This window comes from Folsomia candida, unplaced genomic scaffold (assembly GCF_002217175.1).
Source record: "Folsomia candida strain VU population unplaced genomic scaffold, ASM221717v1 Fcan01_Sc029, whole genome shotgun sequence".
Taxonomy (NCBI): domain Eukaryota; kingdom Metazoa; phylum Arthropoda; class Collembola; order Entomobryomorpha; family Isotomidae; genus Folsomia; species Folsomia candida.
The window spans coordinates 168,434-184,804 of NW_019091221.1; the positions used below are offsets into that span (position 1 = coordinate 168,434).

Genomic DNA, 16,371 nt, shown 5'->3' on the forward strand with positions numbered 1-16,371 from the left:
ATTAGCACAGAGCCTTAAACAAAGAGTTGAGGGCATGGTTAAAGTAAATGGTAACAAGACCAAATACTAAGGTAAATATGTCGAACATTTTTTGTAAGTATCACGGGTAGTTTTTTTTATACTAGCCTTCACTTTTTTATAGGAAAAATGGGATCGGACTTTATTAACACCCTTTATATACCTTGCGATAAACCGAACTAAGGTAATAAAAATTTTAGTATCTGTGTGTATTCTCTAAAATGACATGATTTAAGTTTCTAAATTAAGTAATTAACTTCAATGTTTTTTAAATAAATTTCTCATGGTCGTACCATCCAGGGGAAGGAAAACGACGAGCTTTTGCTATTTAAAACCCATACCCAGAGGTTTTACCTGGCTTTTGCGGGTAGTATTCTAATATTTCTTGGCAGTTTTGAATTGCAACATAATTATTACATGAGTCAACACCAGACCAAGCACCTATAATCAAAAGAAAAATATTTGAAAAAATAAAAATATTTCCTGAAAATTATGTAATTTAATCAATTATCTAAATTTAGCCCAAAAAAGTTCTCACATTGCCGAGAAATCCATACGATATTGTGAAAAACCCGAATCCTTTAAACCCGATTTGCGTATTTGTCACTTCCGCAATCAAAATTGAGACCTCTTCCCGATTCCCTGTCCCAATTTGTTTATAATTGTCGAAGATAAATTCGGAAAATTGCTGGAACTAAACAAACATGTCAATTTATCCAGGGCTTTCTAATTAATTAGTCAATCTAGCTAATTATCTAATTAAATTGCATGTTTAAACTAATTATCAATTGCTCATTAATGTCAACTTGTACTTCCAAAGCTAATTTTAATTACTAATTAATTAGAAAATCACTAAAAATCACCAATTAATTGGACAATGTTCAAATTAATTAACTAATTAATTGGCTTAATTAGCTAAAAAATTGTCTTAATTAGCTAATTAATTGGCTTAATTAGCAACCCGAGTTTAATCACTAATTACCAAATAATTAGACAAAATATTTTCCTTCCAATTATCAATTACCAATTAATTAGGAATGTGACTAATTTTAAAGCTCTGAATTTATCCACGTCTTAGAAAATTTAAATTTATATAAAAATCAAAACATATTTCACCTTGCGATGACCTTCCGCCGCCAAGAGGAGCGCAACACTGTAGAGCATGACAAAGTAAACCGTTTCAATTCTCTGGTTCCACGTCCCACTGAAGATTTCGATCATATGAACTCCATAGTACGGGATGGCAGCCAAGATAAAAACCAGCATCAGATATCCAAACGTCCAATTGATTTCGTGCATTATGGATTTCACTTCGTTATAGCATTGGGTTAGCTGCACGACAAAAAATCATCAAATGTATGTACAGGGTGGTCGTAAATTTTGGTGTCACATGGAAACATGTTTTAATATGAAAATTTAAGAATTTCCGCCACCGGGAATTTTCAATTTCAGAAGTTTCCACATGTGGTGTGACCAATCTGTAAATTTACAACACACTTTTTGACGATTAAAAAGATTCCAAACCTTTTCCAAATTCATAGAATCCGAATCAAGTGTGATCCTGTCGTAGAAATCATATCTATCCGATACACAATGAAACACATGATAAAAACCAAAACTTCCAACAGAATTGCTAACACATAATCGAAAACAATGAGACAAATGTGAACTATGGTTAAGGCGAGTTTCCACCCAATGTCAACATTTCTCATGTCCGGGGTCGTTCCATTATGACTGAGAAACTCCGAGGTGTCCCAGAATTTTACGTGGTTGATAATTACTTGAATTCCTGATTCGGCAAGATTCTCCCAAAACGAAAAATCTAATCGGTCCCTTTGGTAGGAAAAGGTGTACATCAGAACAAGGCCGAATGGTATGGCCATGAGGGAATAGATAAGTTTGGATCTGTCATGGTGAAATTAGATTAGAAAAAATATCCTATATTTTTCCTTTCCACATTATAATCAAGAATTGCTGTGGATCACACAGTACAGTGTCCATAAATTCATGCTACAAGGGAATTATTTTTATGGATGAATTAAATTCATAATTTGTTAAATTATAAATTTGTCTTAATTATTAAGGAAGGACATGGTAACTTTTTAGGTACTGGTGGACCACTGATCTTTTTTAACTCGATTTGGGCTTAACTATTGTCTTCCTGGAACACCTATGTATGTAATAACTACTCGTGTAAGTCAAATGAAATGATAAATCCAATGGAGTGTTCCACAGTTTTTTAACCAATAATCTCAAAAGAAATTAGACAAATGGATTTAAATAATCAATAAATTTGGCTATTATTTAAATATTTTGATTACCCTATGAGATATTAGATTAGGGTGGGAATTTTTGTCGACCTTATGTCAGTAGCTACATATCACAAATGGGTTGTATTCAGAGGTTTGTATCGGTTTTGGAAGTACTTATTAGCCCAATAAGCGTCAAAAATTAAGGTGTCGAAATTTTTTGTTTTTGGCCTACAGGAGCTTTTCTTCAACTCTACCGTATTGATTTATTATTAGTCTATAATATCCTTCAAAAATAAAAAATGGAAACCCGTGGACCACCAGCAAGTTATTTTGACCTTTATGAAAGCCAAGAGTTACATGCTTGGACAACCTCCTCGTGCCGTCTACTCATTCGCACACAGTAGAACTTTTACAGAAATTGAGATTTCTGAGAGACTACGGCACTGCCAGTCTCAAATTCTCTTAAATTATTCTGACGGGGTACTTTGAGACTGGCAGTGTCGTAGTTTCTCAGAAATCTCAATTTCTGTAAAAGTTCTACGGTGTGCGAATGGAGAGTACCTACCTAGATGTACCACCACCATGTACCCAATGATCACCAAAGAATGAAATAAATAAATACCTGGCCATTACGAGTTTGTCGAAATCCATGGACCTTTGTCAAAAATGATTTTAATCGTGACTCTCTCATACAACCGATTGAAAACGTGACGACCATAAAGAACCCCGTTAATCGTGCCAACAGATGGTAGAATTGGGATGGATCATATTGGATTTCTCTTCCTTGAAGCGCCCCCAAAATGGGGGCTAACGCGTAGAAGAAATGGGTGATATGCAGAAGGAAAAATATTCTCTGAAAAAAATTAGATACTATAATGTATAGTACTATTATAGATCTCAAAATATATCATACTTAAGAAGAGAAACTCGAACCTTTTGAAATTTTGATTCCTGGAATTGAATTACTTCACCTTTGCCATCAACCGATTCCTCGTAAACGATTTTAAATGGCATTATGCAAATATAGTAACAAATGTTGTGAAATATTTTATAAACGTCGAGAACATTGGTTGCAAAAATTTTTGTTTGAGTAGGTTCCTTAAATTTGGAGAAATCAAATGTAATCGCTTTTGAGGTAAAAACCTCGGGATTAATGGGCTGCAAATGTTTTACATTGTTAGAATTAAATTTCGACATTTTTCACCAAATTCAACGCTTAAAATTATACTTTTTATTTATGTATTGAGCCTGGATTGAAATGAACCACTACAAAGTTATGAGAAATAAGAAATGAGTTTTGTCCCGAATCCATTAGCAAATGAGGAGGAAAATTAATTGTGATTAATTACGGGCGTCGCCTTAATTTCTGTAATTTGTCTACTTTCATAAGTAATATTGCTCAATTCTTAGTACGTAAAAACTAACGTGTATTCAATATTGTGATAAACAAGTAGCTTCTAGTTAATTCAGGTGAAGGTCTTCAAATTTGGAATTGAATCATGATTACCATATAAGTCAATGAAATGCTGAATGTCTGTAAAATACAGATAGATTAGCAATAAGTTGTAATGACATATTATCTAGATTAAAATAGTAATTCGAATTTTTGAGAGTTGTTTTACCTTTCCTATGAATTTCTAGGGCAATATGAAAAATAGGCCTTTACTCGGGTATGGTGTCTAGGTGTTCGGATATTGTGGTATTCGTGTGTATTTGGTTATGACAGATACACTGCCCAACTCAAATACCTCATTTAACGGCTTTCACATCACATAAGAAAAAAATTATGAGTGCTCATGCTGAATTGTCATAACGATGCAATTATACAATCGTACGATTAATAAAGTCAGTTCAGCAGAATAAATTCAACTGCCCAATCTGTTATCAAACCCACGATTACCCTACCCCTAAATTCATTTATCAGCAGTGATTGATATGTGGTGAAGCAATAATGTGGTGATAAGCCGCATACCATTGTGATCTGTCGATCTCTCTCCCTGTTAAGTTGGATTACATAAATTGCTTCCAACCCAGTCTTACTGAATAAACGCGAGTGCTCAGAGAGAGACACACAATTATTTCTGCGACTAGCTCAAAATACAGGAGTAAAACGATCCAATTCACTTGTATATCCAGCTTTAAGATGTGTTCTGAATACCCTCCAATTAAACCTAGTTCGTTTAAAGGAAGTAAGTCCCCTTCCATTACTAATGCTTAAGGACCTTACCTAACTAAAGTTTTGTCCTCAATACTTAGACTACTATGAGTATGGGCTGTATCTCCACAACTGGTACAGGAAAAGGCACGGTGCTCCTGCCTTGAAACTTGCAAAATGGGTACGTACTTTTCCCCCTTTGCTTAAAAATTAACTTTATAACGTGTCTTGCTGCCATGTACATAGATGAACGATTCTGGAGACAATTATTGCGAAAAACTGGCTCGACACGGAGGCGCTCTGGTCCATTCCTCCGGCCTGGGATACGGTGAAAATCTCTGGGGTGGTCCGCAGGCGAAGGTGATAAGGGATTTTAATATGGATTAAATGTATTTTAATAAATTCAATCTTACATACGTAGGCATATATAAAGCACTTGTGGCCCGAAAGTGCAGACGATTATATGCACAAATGTGCTGTCAGAGAAGCAGTGAAAGCGTGGTATAAAGAAGTCGAGCATTACAATTACAATCATGGTGGGTTTAGCATGCATACTGGTCACTTTACCGCCATGGTTTGGAAAAGCTCGACGGAGCTTGGGATTGGTGTATGCGTCCTTGGAGGCACAATCATTGTTGCCGGATGCTACAAAGTGCATCCAAATATGCAAGGCCAGTTTACGCAAAACGTGCTTCGCTACAGGTTTGTTTGGAATACTTGGTTTTCAGGGTCATATTGTTTTATTATACTCGTATGTTAAGGCATATAAGCGATGAGGCAAAGGAGACCAAGCCGGTAGATGCCCCAAAACCAGTTGAATCCTTACCAGCAGGAAATGTTGACGGTGCTGGACACAAATGGATCGCAGCAAAAAATGGTGGTTCCATGCCATCGAATATGGTATTGACTGGACTAGATGGGAAGCACGACGTCTACGTAGCTCGGGCCAAACATATGAATGGCATTATACCGGGAAAGTTGATTGTTGGCTACGGTACCTTCGTTGCGTACGATGGCGCAGAGCATGGGAAAGCAAGCTACGAGGTATTTCTGAATTTCTTTACAATTACTTAATTCTGTTTAAATACAAGCTAAGCGTGTTGTCCTTTCGTTCAAGGTCCTAACTGGAGAGAAAAATTGCTTTTCTTGGGTTGCCTCACAGGCAACGGCAATTCCAAAGAATGCTATTGTTGGAGGTTGGCAAAGTTATAGTGTACTATTTTACTTGAGGATTTATTTTGGTATACTTCATATTTCCATGGTTACAGGTAAGGACCCCAATGGCTCTGTTTATCACGTTGGCAAGGGAATTGTCAATGATGCAACTGCGGTTGGAAAGATTCTTGGTGGAAAATTATATGTATCGTACGGTATGTAATCAAACTTGTGGATTCCTGAATTCATTACAAAACCCCCGGTTTATCATTTAGGTGGTAAGGAATACTGCCAAGACCAAGGCTTCCAGATTTTGGTTACTACAAGTGATACGTCGACGGTCGATGAAAAATGTGAGGTAGATGAAATAAAAGACGATGGGGGTGTATCCGATGAAAATCCTGTGGTGGTGGATAGTACTTCACCAGAGATGAAACTGGCTTTCGATCAAGTTTGCGATGCCAATGGTACAATCGGTTGGTACGAGCTTAAGGACCTGATTATCGGTTGTATCAATCTTGGTGAAAACTCGGTGGCTTGGGATAAAGTCATTTGTAGGATGTTCCGAAACTGAAAGGATTGGATTTCTTGGCTACGAAAATGCCATTAACGGACTCAAACGATCCATGGAGAATTTTATTGCCGTTGATAAGGACAGAAGCGGAAATTTGGACCCCTTCGAAGTGAAAAATGCTTTTTCCGGAGACCGTGATATTTCATACGAGGACGTCATGGGGCTGATGGGCGCTGTTGGGCAGGAAAGTGGGAAAATGTCTTTGTACGGCTTTCTTATGGCAGACCTTCTCCTCATCACTTTGTCCACTTCGGAAGTCGGCATTGAAGATGATAATCCAGCCGTTCTGGAGTGGATGAACAAACAAGTGGATTATATAAAGAGTGGGAAACCATTGAAAGACATGTAAAATAATTGAGTGAATTAATAAATTTTGCTTGCAAGAGCATAGCCTATTCACAATGAGAACTAAGTATGTATTTAACTTACCCATGTCTACACATCTAATCCTCCCAATCGGACTGTAAATCTTGAGATATGGTTTTAACTATGCGAAATAAAGTTTTATTGAGATATGCAAAGCGAATAAATGCAACATAAATCTGGATATTTGCGTATATACATCTGTACAATAGAAAATACCAGCTTTTGCTACCCACATACAGTTTTCTAGACTTATTCATTCATGAACAAAATATTTGCAAAATTCCACAATAGAAATATTTCCAACTGGCGTAAATTATGGCGTCCAAGCAATCTTATCTGGTCCTGTTTTTCGCAATCGTTTCACTAACTTTACTCCTCAAAGAAGCTCAAACAGCTCAAACAATTTGCTCCTGTCCCGAACAATTGAAGAAGAAAGGGGACCTTTTCTGCGGTTTCGAAATTGATAAGGCCAAATGCCTCGTTGCTCAAAGCTACTTGTGCAGCAAAGAATCCTCCAGGGCCACCCGAACACCGAAAAATGACGCAAAGTGTGTAGAAAAGTGGGAAAAAATCAGCCAGTCTTGTGAAGGAAAGTAAGATATTTGGATTTCTGTCCAATCTTATGATTTTCATGCACAATTGTATACATAGTCCGACCATAAGTTCCCGTGAATGCATTTCCGGTGATAAAGCCCAAAGTATTAGAGCTATCTGATAGAAATTTTTGTGGATGAACAAGGTATTAATCTTGTTTAGAAATCATAACTTCGTTTTCACAATTTCCTCCACGGGCTTGTACACAAGACATAAGTCGTGGCGAAAACTGCTCGATCGCGGCACGCACGGATTTCCTGGGAAAAGCGCCAGATCTTCAGTAAGTGCGACCTCAGCCCTTCCACACTTGGGTGAAATTTAGAGCATACTTGTACCTATAATTTTGACCACCAGTCATAATTTAGAGGATTAAGGTCTGCAGATACTGAGCGCCGTTCTACGGATGAAAAAAAGTCATGAAAATTCGTCTGAAGCCAGTTTTGGACAATTTTGCACCTTGCGCATGAGCAGAGTCTTGTTGAAAGGTCCAATGGCGATTTTCGGAGGGTCCAGGGTTCAGGTTATTAACGTTTGTCTCTAGGACACTCTGAAAATAATTCTTGGCTTCAACTTGTACCCTTTGCGGTAAAAAACAGAGATTTCATTTCTCCAGCCAACTTGCTCCCATTCACACCACGGTGATGACTTCGTATTGACTTCCGCATACTTAAACGGATGTCAGACTTCTGTACAACAAATATCTGGCCTTTTTTTCTATTAAATTTTTTGCCAACGGTGAAAAGTCTGAAATACTTTTGGCACGAAAATTGGCGCGTACCACGATCGACCTGTGGCCGTCACGAGTTATGTCTTGTCTAATTGCCCGTGGACGAAATCTTGACAAAGAAGTTATGATTTCTAAACAATATTAATACCTTGTTAATCCATAAAAATTTCGAACAGATAGCTCTAATACTTTGGGATTTATTACCGGAAATGCATTCACGAGAACTTATGACCCCACTATGTATTTTCCTTCTTTTCAGCCCTCCCTGCATTCACACGACTACAAACACTTTAAATACGCAAGTAGAGATTCCATCAGACTTTTTGGATTGACTCGACAACTAAGAAGTTTCTGGAGGATATACTTACTGTTAAATTCTTGTAATAAATAGTTTATCGGTAAATTGAAGGTTTATGTACACAGGAACCTATGTAAATATTGATAATACTTCATTACCCTTATTGAACAAGAACATATATATTTTTACGGTAGGTACAGACAAGTCCCTTATATTAAAAATTTAGCAATGACAAAATCCGAGGGAAAATTAAACCATACAAAAATCGCAGAATTTATGCATGGCATTGCAGATTTCCACCTACGTCGCCACTTCACGGCGTACATGCTCTTTATCCACCTCCCGACCATCATATTGGTGATGTCGAGTAGGATTTTTTCCTGGGTCGGGCCATTGATAAGTACGAGAGTCACCCTCACATTGATGAAAATTCAAAGTGTAAATCAAAATTAGCCACTCAAAGTTTCGTATACGAGGGGTCCGGCGTAAGTCTTTGTGTCAACCATGATCCCACAATAAAATTTGGATACTCACCTTATCATTCATCAATTTAGTAGAATTCCTTTACTCCCTTACGAGGTCAACGCGCTTGGTCCGATTGCATTAAAAACCTCTGCCCCAGTTTTATGAATGGTTTTAGACAAAAAGTCAAAACTGTTGCTTTTACCTCACAAATGGTCGAAATCTCCACCCACTGAGCTTTTTCAAAAATCTCGGAATAGGCAGTAGTCACTGAGTTCTAGTCTCGTTGTGATCATACTTGTTATTTATTGCTCACGACAAGAATTCACATTAGAAAGTCAAACCTTCTACATTGAAAGATTTGCACATGCCAGAACCAGTTTTCTGCAGTTTCCCGATAAAAATAAAATTACACCAAATTCAATTTTGTGCTGAACCAGATTTAATTAATCTCTTATTTTCATTATTTTGCAAATGACAAATGATTTAATTCTGTACATATACCAAAAATTTGCGCCACACTTGCAAAATTTAGTACTTGGTATCCGGCCGCTTCTCCATCCATTCCTTAATCCCTGGAGTGTTCATGACATTTTCATACATCGACTTGAGGGCGGGATATTCATCAATAAATCGTATCCCATGATTTAGTTCCCCGCTGTTGAGCACATGTGCCAGATAAATGTTTGCCCAGCTCAACTTATTTCCCACGAGGAAACGGCCCCCGTTGTCCTTCACGATTTTCTCAAACTTGTCCATGTACTGATCCTTGGATTTAACCTTCTGCTCCTGTTCCAGCCGCTTCCGTTTGACGTCGTCCTGCTCCATCAGGATGGGAACCCAAGCTGTGCAATCAACGAATTTATCAGCAGGGTTGGGCAAAATACATGGGTTATAAAATACAAAATACATTGTTGTGAACCTTCAAAATATAATTACAAAATACAAAATACTCGAATCTCATCAAAATACAAAATACAAAATACTTTTGCCCAAAATCGCCGAAATCTAAAAATACAAAATACAAAATACGTATTTAAAATACATTTCAAAATACAAAATATTATTGCCAGATTTGACCCTGCAAGTGCAAGTCAAGCTCGAATTTCAAAAGTTTTGCAAACTCATTTTATTTCACAGCATTATTTGGAAGTTAGTAATTATTTTTCTGAGTATGCATGAGGTCATTTGGTATTTAAAAAATGATACGAAGATTATAAGCCCTACATAATTTCAATATAAGTAATTTTAATCTTTCTCGCATTACAAAAAGACATTCTCCTACGACAAAGTATCAATTAGGAAGTAAGCTTTAATAACCATCATAACCCTTAGAGAGAAATTAAGAAATAAAAAATTAATCATCTGCATAAAAACAACATATTTTATGTAGTTTTCTGACACAAACTAAAACTGATAAATTATCAGTTTTAGCTGTTAATATACTCTTAATAATTTGCTAGAATAAGGGGGTAGAAATTTCACGGTGCTCATTTTGCTATCAGTTACCATGTACATGTTACCATACATAAGTATTCACAAGGGTTTTGTCACCAAAGATTAAAAAACAGTTCGTAGAAATTCAAATCTATTACTATTCAGGAAATAATATCTGTGCGAAATTTTATTATCACAGAAGGTATTGTAACTCTTTGATAATAAAATCGTGAGCATCGAGGTAGAGCCATTTAGTGTCGCAGAATCACTTTAAGTGAACATTATGTAGTTCCTTGCATCGTTAGAGGAAATGCTAATCGTGCTAAATTTCGAAAATTCTTCCATTTAAAATATCTACTTATGTAAGTACATATGTACATTTGTCTGCAAGCTTTGCCAATAGTTAGCCTGTTCTTCTTTCGCAGTTTACTTACATAAAAACGTTAATGAAAAGCGATATCATTTTGACCGCTGAAATAAAGTGATTCCCTTTCCAAAGATTTTGTATTTCTAAACCCTGTCACCTAACTTATCCGTTTAGCAAATATGTAAGTTCGCAAAATTAAGGCAATTTCTTTAACACATAAATATCAATTATCTGGCTGTAATATTTTACATTTTAGTTAGACAAAAAATCGATTGGTTGCAAATTTCGATGTTGCCAAAATTATTACTTTTGGTTGGAAGAAAACAAATTTTGGTTGGGCGGTTGTACTGGCACCCGTTTCGCAAATATGTAAATAAGTTCACGAAATTGTGCGTGCATACATATGTGGAATTTGATTATTTTAGTATGTATGTGTTTCTCATATTTCCCAATAATTTTGTATGTGCCGGTCTAAAGCCTACGTGCGAGAAAGAGAGTGATTGGCATTTTTTCTTTGTTATAAATTTAGTCTTGTTGCTGAGAGTGAGAGGGAATGAAAAAGTTTTTGATAATTGATCTTTATAATTAATTTCTTGAGTGTGATCAATTTAATTGTTGCAATAAATAGTTTTGAGTAAATGAGTAAATCCCTGTGAGGTGTCAACAAAAGTTATTGCTAACTTAGTTCACGTTAAATTCTCTTCTCAGTTTAGTTTCAGCAAAGTTTAGTTATCTTTTCCTTCCACCCTTCACTTCATTTTCGTGGTACGGTGAATGACGGGTAGTTTTTCACGTCTGACCCAACATTTTGGTGACCTCGACGTGATCCGTGGAGGGATCAGAAGAAATTAGTTAAGCCGTGCAGAGGTGACGACGACCGCAAAGAGGATTTGGCGTTAGAGACCTGGATCATTTTTGGATTCGGAATTGCCACTTGGTGGGCCCTACCCTGAGCATTCGGGGGTAGTTCAGGTCGTACCGTTCAGTGATCTAAGTCACGTGGATTATTCTAATTTGTGCTCTTTGTCGAATTTGCTAATTCAATAGAATCTCCGCCATGGATAAAATTAAGAAGAAGAGGACCGCCGTCAGAAGGAGGGTCACCTTGCTTCAAGACGTTGAGAACGAGCTGGCGAAACAGGACACTTCACTGGAGAAGCTTACTTGCCACAAGGAGACCCTAGATGATCTCAAAGTGACCATTGGTGCCTTAGACAACGAGTATCTCGACTCCATGATTGCTGGTGAACACGATGAGGAATTAGTCAACGCAGAGACGGATTGTGCTGCAGAATATGAAGACAAGATCAAGCTGGGCATGGTGAAAATCAGAGGTTGGATGAAGAAGAATGGACATGATAGTGATGCAAAGTCCAGTTCATCTGACAACGATGAGAACAAAATTAGTGAAAAGAACAGAACCTATAAGTTGCCTAAAACAGAAATCAAAAAGTTTAGTGGGGCGCTTAAGGACTGGTTAGGTTGGTGGTCGTACTTTAGACAAATCCACGACGATGAAGGGCTGCATTCCAGTGTGAAGTTCCAGTACTTACGACAGTCGATGACCGAAGGAACAGAGGCAGCAGAAATAGTAGACGGATTTCCACCCACCGACAAGAATTATCCTTTAGCAGTGGAGGCACCAAAGGAACAGTATGGTAGAGATGACGTCCAGATTCAAGTTTATGTGAGAGAGCTCTTGGGACTTATTATCAAGAATGTGACTAACAAGGAAAAGTTCCCGTTATCGAAGCTCGTCTTGCTCGTCTTGATGAAGACTCATCTACGGGCGTTGCAATCGCTGAATATTGGAAATGCAAGCCCTGAGACATTCTTGTTCCCCATGGTAGAATCTAGTTTACCTGAGGAAGTGTTACGCGCCTGGCAGAGGAACCCGATGTCCCGACAGAACGGAAGTTTAATGGACCCACCGAAAACAAAGCTGTCATTATTGGTGGAGTTCTGTGAGACGGAAGTGCGGAGCGAGCAACAAATTAATTTGGCAAGAGATGGTTTCGGTGTAAATGTACTCCCGGATAAATTAAGCAAGAAAGGTCAACGAGATCCAAAGAAACTGGGAGGATCCGAGTCACCTGCAACAGCGGCTGCACTATTCACTTCCGACAAGTCCAATTCGTGCATATTTTGTGATAAGACGGGACACAATAGCCCAGAGTGCTATAAAGCAAGAAAGATGTCGATGGATGAAAAAAATGAGAAGATTAAAGAACAAAGAGCTTGCTTCAAGTGCTTGAAGAGAAATCATGTTGCAAGCAAATGCAAAGGAAAAGTGAAGTGTTTCATTTGCGAGAAACCTCATCATCAGGTGATGTGCAGCCATAAGCAATCAAAAGAAGAAGAGGCGGTCACTGATGGGGTTAAAACAATGACCAATATTCAACCCACCGTAGCAATGAAGACCTCTACTAATGAAGATAAGGTCGTCCTCAGAGGAATAATGAGGGTTAAAGTTTCTGGCAACAAGAATCAGTACAGAGAGGCCAGATTACTGATTGACTCGGGGAGTGACATCAGTTATATTAGAGAGGAATTTGCAGAAGAGCTTCATTTGACTCCGATTGGGAAGAAAGTCTTCACAACAGTATTTGGAGGTGGATATGATGTGTGTGAGAGAAAGCAGTACAACGTGAAGTTAGAAGGCCTACCTGCAGGGAAGAATATGCTAAAGAAGACGGAGGAAATACCACTTTTTAGTGCAAGGACAATTTGTGGCGACTGTGCTCCAATTCCCGTTGGCCCTTGGATAAAAGATTTGCTAAAGCTGAATGTTGTCCTTACAGACACTTACGTTGATTCTCACAACATTGACATCCTGATCGGCTCCAATTTAATAGGAAGACTTGTAACAGGAAGGATGGTCAAATTGAATACAAGTGTGATCGCAACCGAAACAACCATTGGGTGGTACCTGAATGGAGAGCTGCCGAAACAGAAGAGTCAGACCTTGGCAGCCAGAAGTATTATTATGTGCACCAGAACCAAGGAATTATCAGCTTTATGGGATCTGGACACTCTTGGAATTAGTGATACAATACAGAAAGGCACTCAAGATGAGCATGAAGCAAAAGTTAAAGAAGAATTTCAGAAGAACTTGGAGCGGGACAGGGATGGGCGATATGTCATTAAACTGCCGTGGCTTACCGAGTCGATGAGAATCCCGGACAATCGAAATGTTGCTATGCAGAGACTCGAATCCACTTCAACCAGAGTCGTGACAAAGGGTGAATTCGAAAACTACGACATTTTTCGGGCTTGGGAGAAAGAAGGTATCATCGAGCGTCTTGATCGAGAAGAAAAGCCCACAGGACATTATCTCCCTCACCGGCCAGTCTTTAAGCCAGAAAGTCTGACCACACCAGTTCGACCCGTCTTCGACGCGTCGTGTAGAGTTGGAAATTATCCGTCATTGAACCAATGTCTCGAGAAAGGCCCAAATTTGCTGGAAATAATTCCGAAAATACTTATCAGGTTCCGGGCAAAGAAGGTGGGAGTCATTTCAGACATCCGCAAGGCTTTCCAGATGATTGGAGTGAACCAAGAGGACCGGAAGTTTCAACGTTTCTTGTGGTGGAAAGATTTTGAAGCCAAAGTAGTGCAAGAATATCAACATTGTCGTGTTGTATTCGGTATGAACTGCAGTCCATTCATACTGGCTGCTGTTCTTGAATTCCATCTCCTGCATTTACCAGAAGAAGACAAGAAGGCAGGAATGGAACTGTTGAGGTCGCTGTATGTCGACAATTGTGTGACTTCCTTTGAATCAATTAGCCAATATACGGAATTTAGAGCCGAGTCAACAGCAATTCTCCTCCACGCTAAGATGGATCTTCGCGAATGGGAGTCCAACGCGGATGATAAGATGGAACGAGAAGTGACGTGGGTGCTGGGCTATAATTGGGACAAGTCAAAGGATGAAATGTTTTGTGATCTTCCACTCCACTTGGGAAAAGAAGACTTGAACGTAACTAAGAGGACCGTGCTATCCATCGCATCTCAAGTATTTGATCCGATCGGCTTCACCTCCCCCACCGTGCTCCAATTGAAAATTATGTTGCAGGAGGCGTGGGCTCAAGATTTGAAATGGGATGAGTTATGGGGTACAGAAGCCATCAACAAAGTGAAGACGTGGTGCGAGGAGGCACGAGTATTAAGCAAGATCAGAATTCCAAGATGGGCAGTAGGAAGTATTGATGACCTGGAGCTTCACACATTTACAGACGCCAGCCAGAACGCTTATTCAGCAGTGGTGTTTGCCAGATCGACCAGAGAGAGTAATGTGTGTGTCCAGCTATTGATGGCGAAGTCCAGGGTGGCACCAATGAAGAAAGAAGATCCCAAGAAGAATAACAAGAAAATAACAATTCCTCGATTGGAACTTATGGGATGTTTGATTGGTGTAAGATTAGCAAATACAGTGAAGAACGCCCTCGGATATGAAGATGTGAAGAGTTACTTCTGGAGTGACTCAACAACAGCGTTACAGTGGATTCGGCGAGACGAGATATGGAATACTTTTGTGGGCAATCGTATTAAGGAAATAAATAAGAATTCCAATAAAGAAGACTGGAGACATTGCCCCGGAAAGCAGAATCCGGCAGACCTTCCGTCTCGTGGGTGTTCGCCGACCGAGCTGTTGAATTCGAAGTGGTGGGAGGGACCAGCATGGTTGAAGTTGTCAAAAGAAGCCTGGCCCCCCATTAAAGAAGAAGGTGTCGTCGAGGCTTTGGTGCAAGAAGAGAAGAAGAAGTCTAATCTGACTTTAATCTCGAGACACGACTCCCCCCTTTTCAGCACCAAGTTTGCATCATATCAGAAGAATGTAAGAGTATTGGCGTATATTTTGAGGTTCGTGGGAAAAGGAGCAGTCAAGAAACCTTATCCTAAATTCATGACGCCGCCCGAACTCAGATTTGCAGAGGTAATACTCATCCGTGTATTACAACGTCAATATTTTCCTGATGCGAAGAAAGTGCAACCAAGAGTAATTTTGATGGAGGACAATTTGCTGCATGTACGGACCAAGTTAGAATATTCCGACGACAGCGATGGATTCCGATTTCCGATGCTGCTACCTGCAAAATGTCAATTAGTTCAGGAGCTCATCAGAGAGATGCATCGATTTCACGGGCACGGAGGAGTGCAGTTTACGGTTGGAAAACTCAGGGAGAAATACTGGATCCAACAAGCTAGAAAAACTGTCACTCAAGCAATCAGAGGATGTGCCAATTGTAGAAGATTTGATGCCAAACCCTTTCAAGTTAATCCAGTGGCGTTACCAGAGAAGCGTGTCACCGTGGGCGAAGTATTCAGTACCACTGGCGTCGATTTAGCGGGACCGCTTTACCTCAATGACGGAAAGAAGTGCTGGATTGTGCTATACACATGTGCAGTGTACCGCTGTGTCGAGTTGGACATCGTGCTCTTCTCAGTTTAGTTTCAGCAAAGTTTAGTTATCTTTTCCTTCCACCCTTCACTTCATTTTCGTGGTACGGTGAACGACGGGTAGTTTTTCACGTCTGACCCAACACATATTTAAATACGATGCTACATGAAATTTTATCGCAAATTTGTTAATTTAACAAATAATTCATACGCTTCACATAGTCCACCACGGTGTCGACGTATTCATCACATTGTGCGGCCTCAGTCGTTGGAGCCGACAAGGTCAAACTTTTTGGCAAAGTAGCGAGTAATTGCAAGCGACTGGTTTAGTTTTTTCCCTTCGAACTCCATCAGTGGAATTGTTCCCCAGGTCGTTCCTGAAGGGAACAAAAGTTTAAATACTTTTACACACTACATACAAAATTTGTTTTTAAGGATTTTTTATATTCTGGTAAGCTGGCTATACATTATTACCCAGCTGCACATGCACATACATGATACCATGTCGTATCAGCTTGGTAACAAAGGTTTAGCCACCGGTAAGAAATTTTTGTCAACTGGTA

At 38.9% G+C, this 16,371-nt stretch overlaps 4 protein-coding genes across 4 annotated transcripts; 2 read left to right on the forward strand and 2 right to left on the reverse strand.

Annotated features, from left to right (window-relative positions):
• Window positions 1-184: 184 nt before the first annotated feature.
• On the reverse strand, window positions 185-2,668 carry LOC118439002. The gene is made up of 4 exons (XM_035860000.1): window positions 1,543-2,668; window positions 1,135-1,350; window positions 557-712; window positions 185-459 (listed from the first exon to the last, which is right to left on the reverse strand). The coding sequence occupies exons 1-4, from the start codon at window positions 1,555-1,557 to the stop codon at window positions 394-396; spliced, it is 453 nt and encodes a 150-aa protein (XP_035715893.1). The 5' UTR covers window positions 1,558-2,668; the 3' UTR covers window positions 185-393.
• A 1,654-nt stretch (window positions 2,669-4,322) lies between these two features.
• Window positions 4,323-6,665, forward strand: LOC118438966. The gene is made up of 8 exons (XM_035859945.1): window positions 4,323-4,459; window positions 4,527-4,606; window positions 4,672-4,785; window positions 4,847-5,127; window positions 5,187-5,469; window positions 5,543-5,621; window positions 5,694-5,795; window positions 5,856-6,665. The coding sequence occupies exons 1-8, from the start codon at window positions 4,414-4,416 to the stop codon at window positions 6,152-6,154; spliced, it is 1,284 nt and encodes a 427-aa protein (XP_035715838.1). The 5' UTR covers window positions 4,323-4,413; the 3' UTR covers window positions 6,155-6,665.
• Window positions 6,666-9,132: 2,467 nt separating this feature from the next.
• Window positions 9,133-9,513, reverse strand: LOC110860056 (glutathione S-transferase). Its single transcript, XM_022109121.1, has one exon. It carries the CDS (start codon window positions 9,511-9,513, stop codon window positions 9,133-9,135), a length of 381 nt encoding a protein of 126 aa, XP_021964813.1.
• A 1,949-nt stretch (window positions 9,514-11,462) lies between these two features.
• Window positions 11,463-15,860, forward strand: LOC110860058. The gene has a single exon (XM_022109122.1). It carries the CDS (start codon window positions 11,463-11,465, stop codon window positions 15,858-15,860), a length of 4,398 nt encoding a protein of 1,465 aa, XP_021964814.1.
• The last annotated feature ends 511 nt before the right edge of the window (window positions 15,861-16,371 follow it).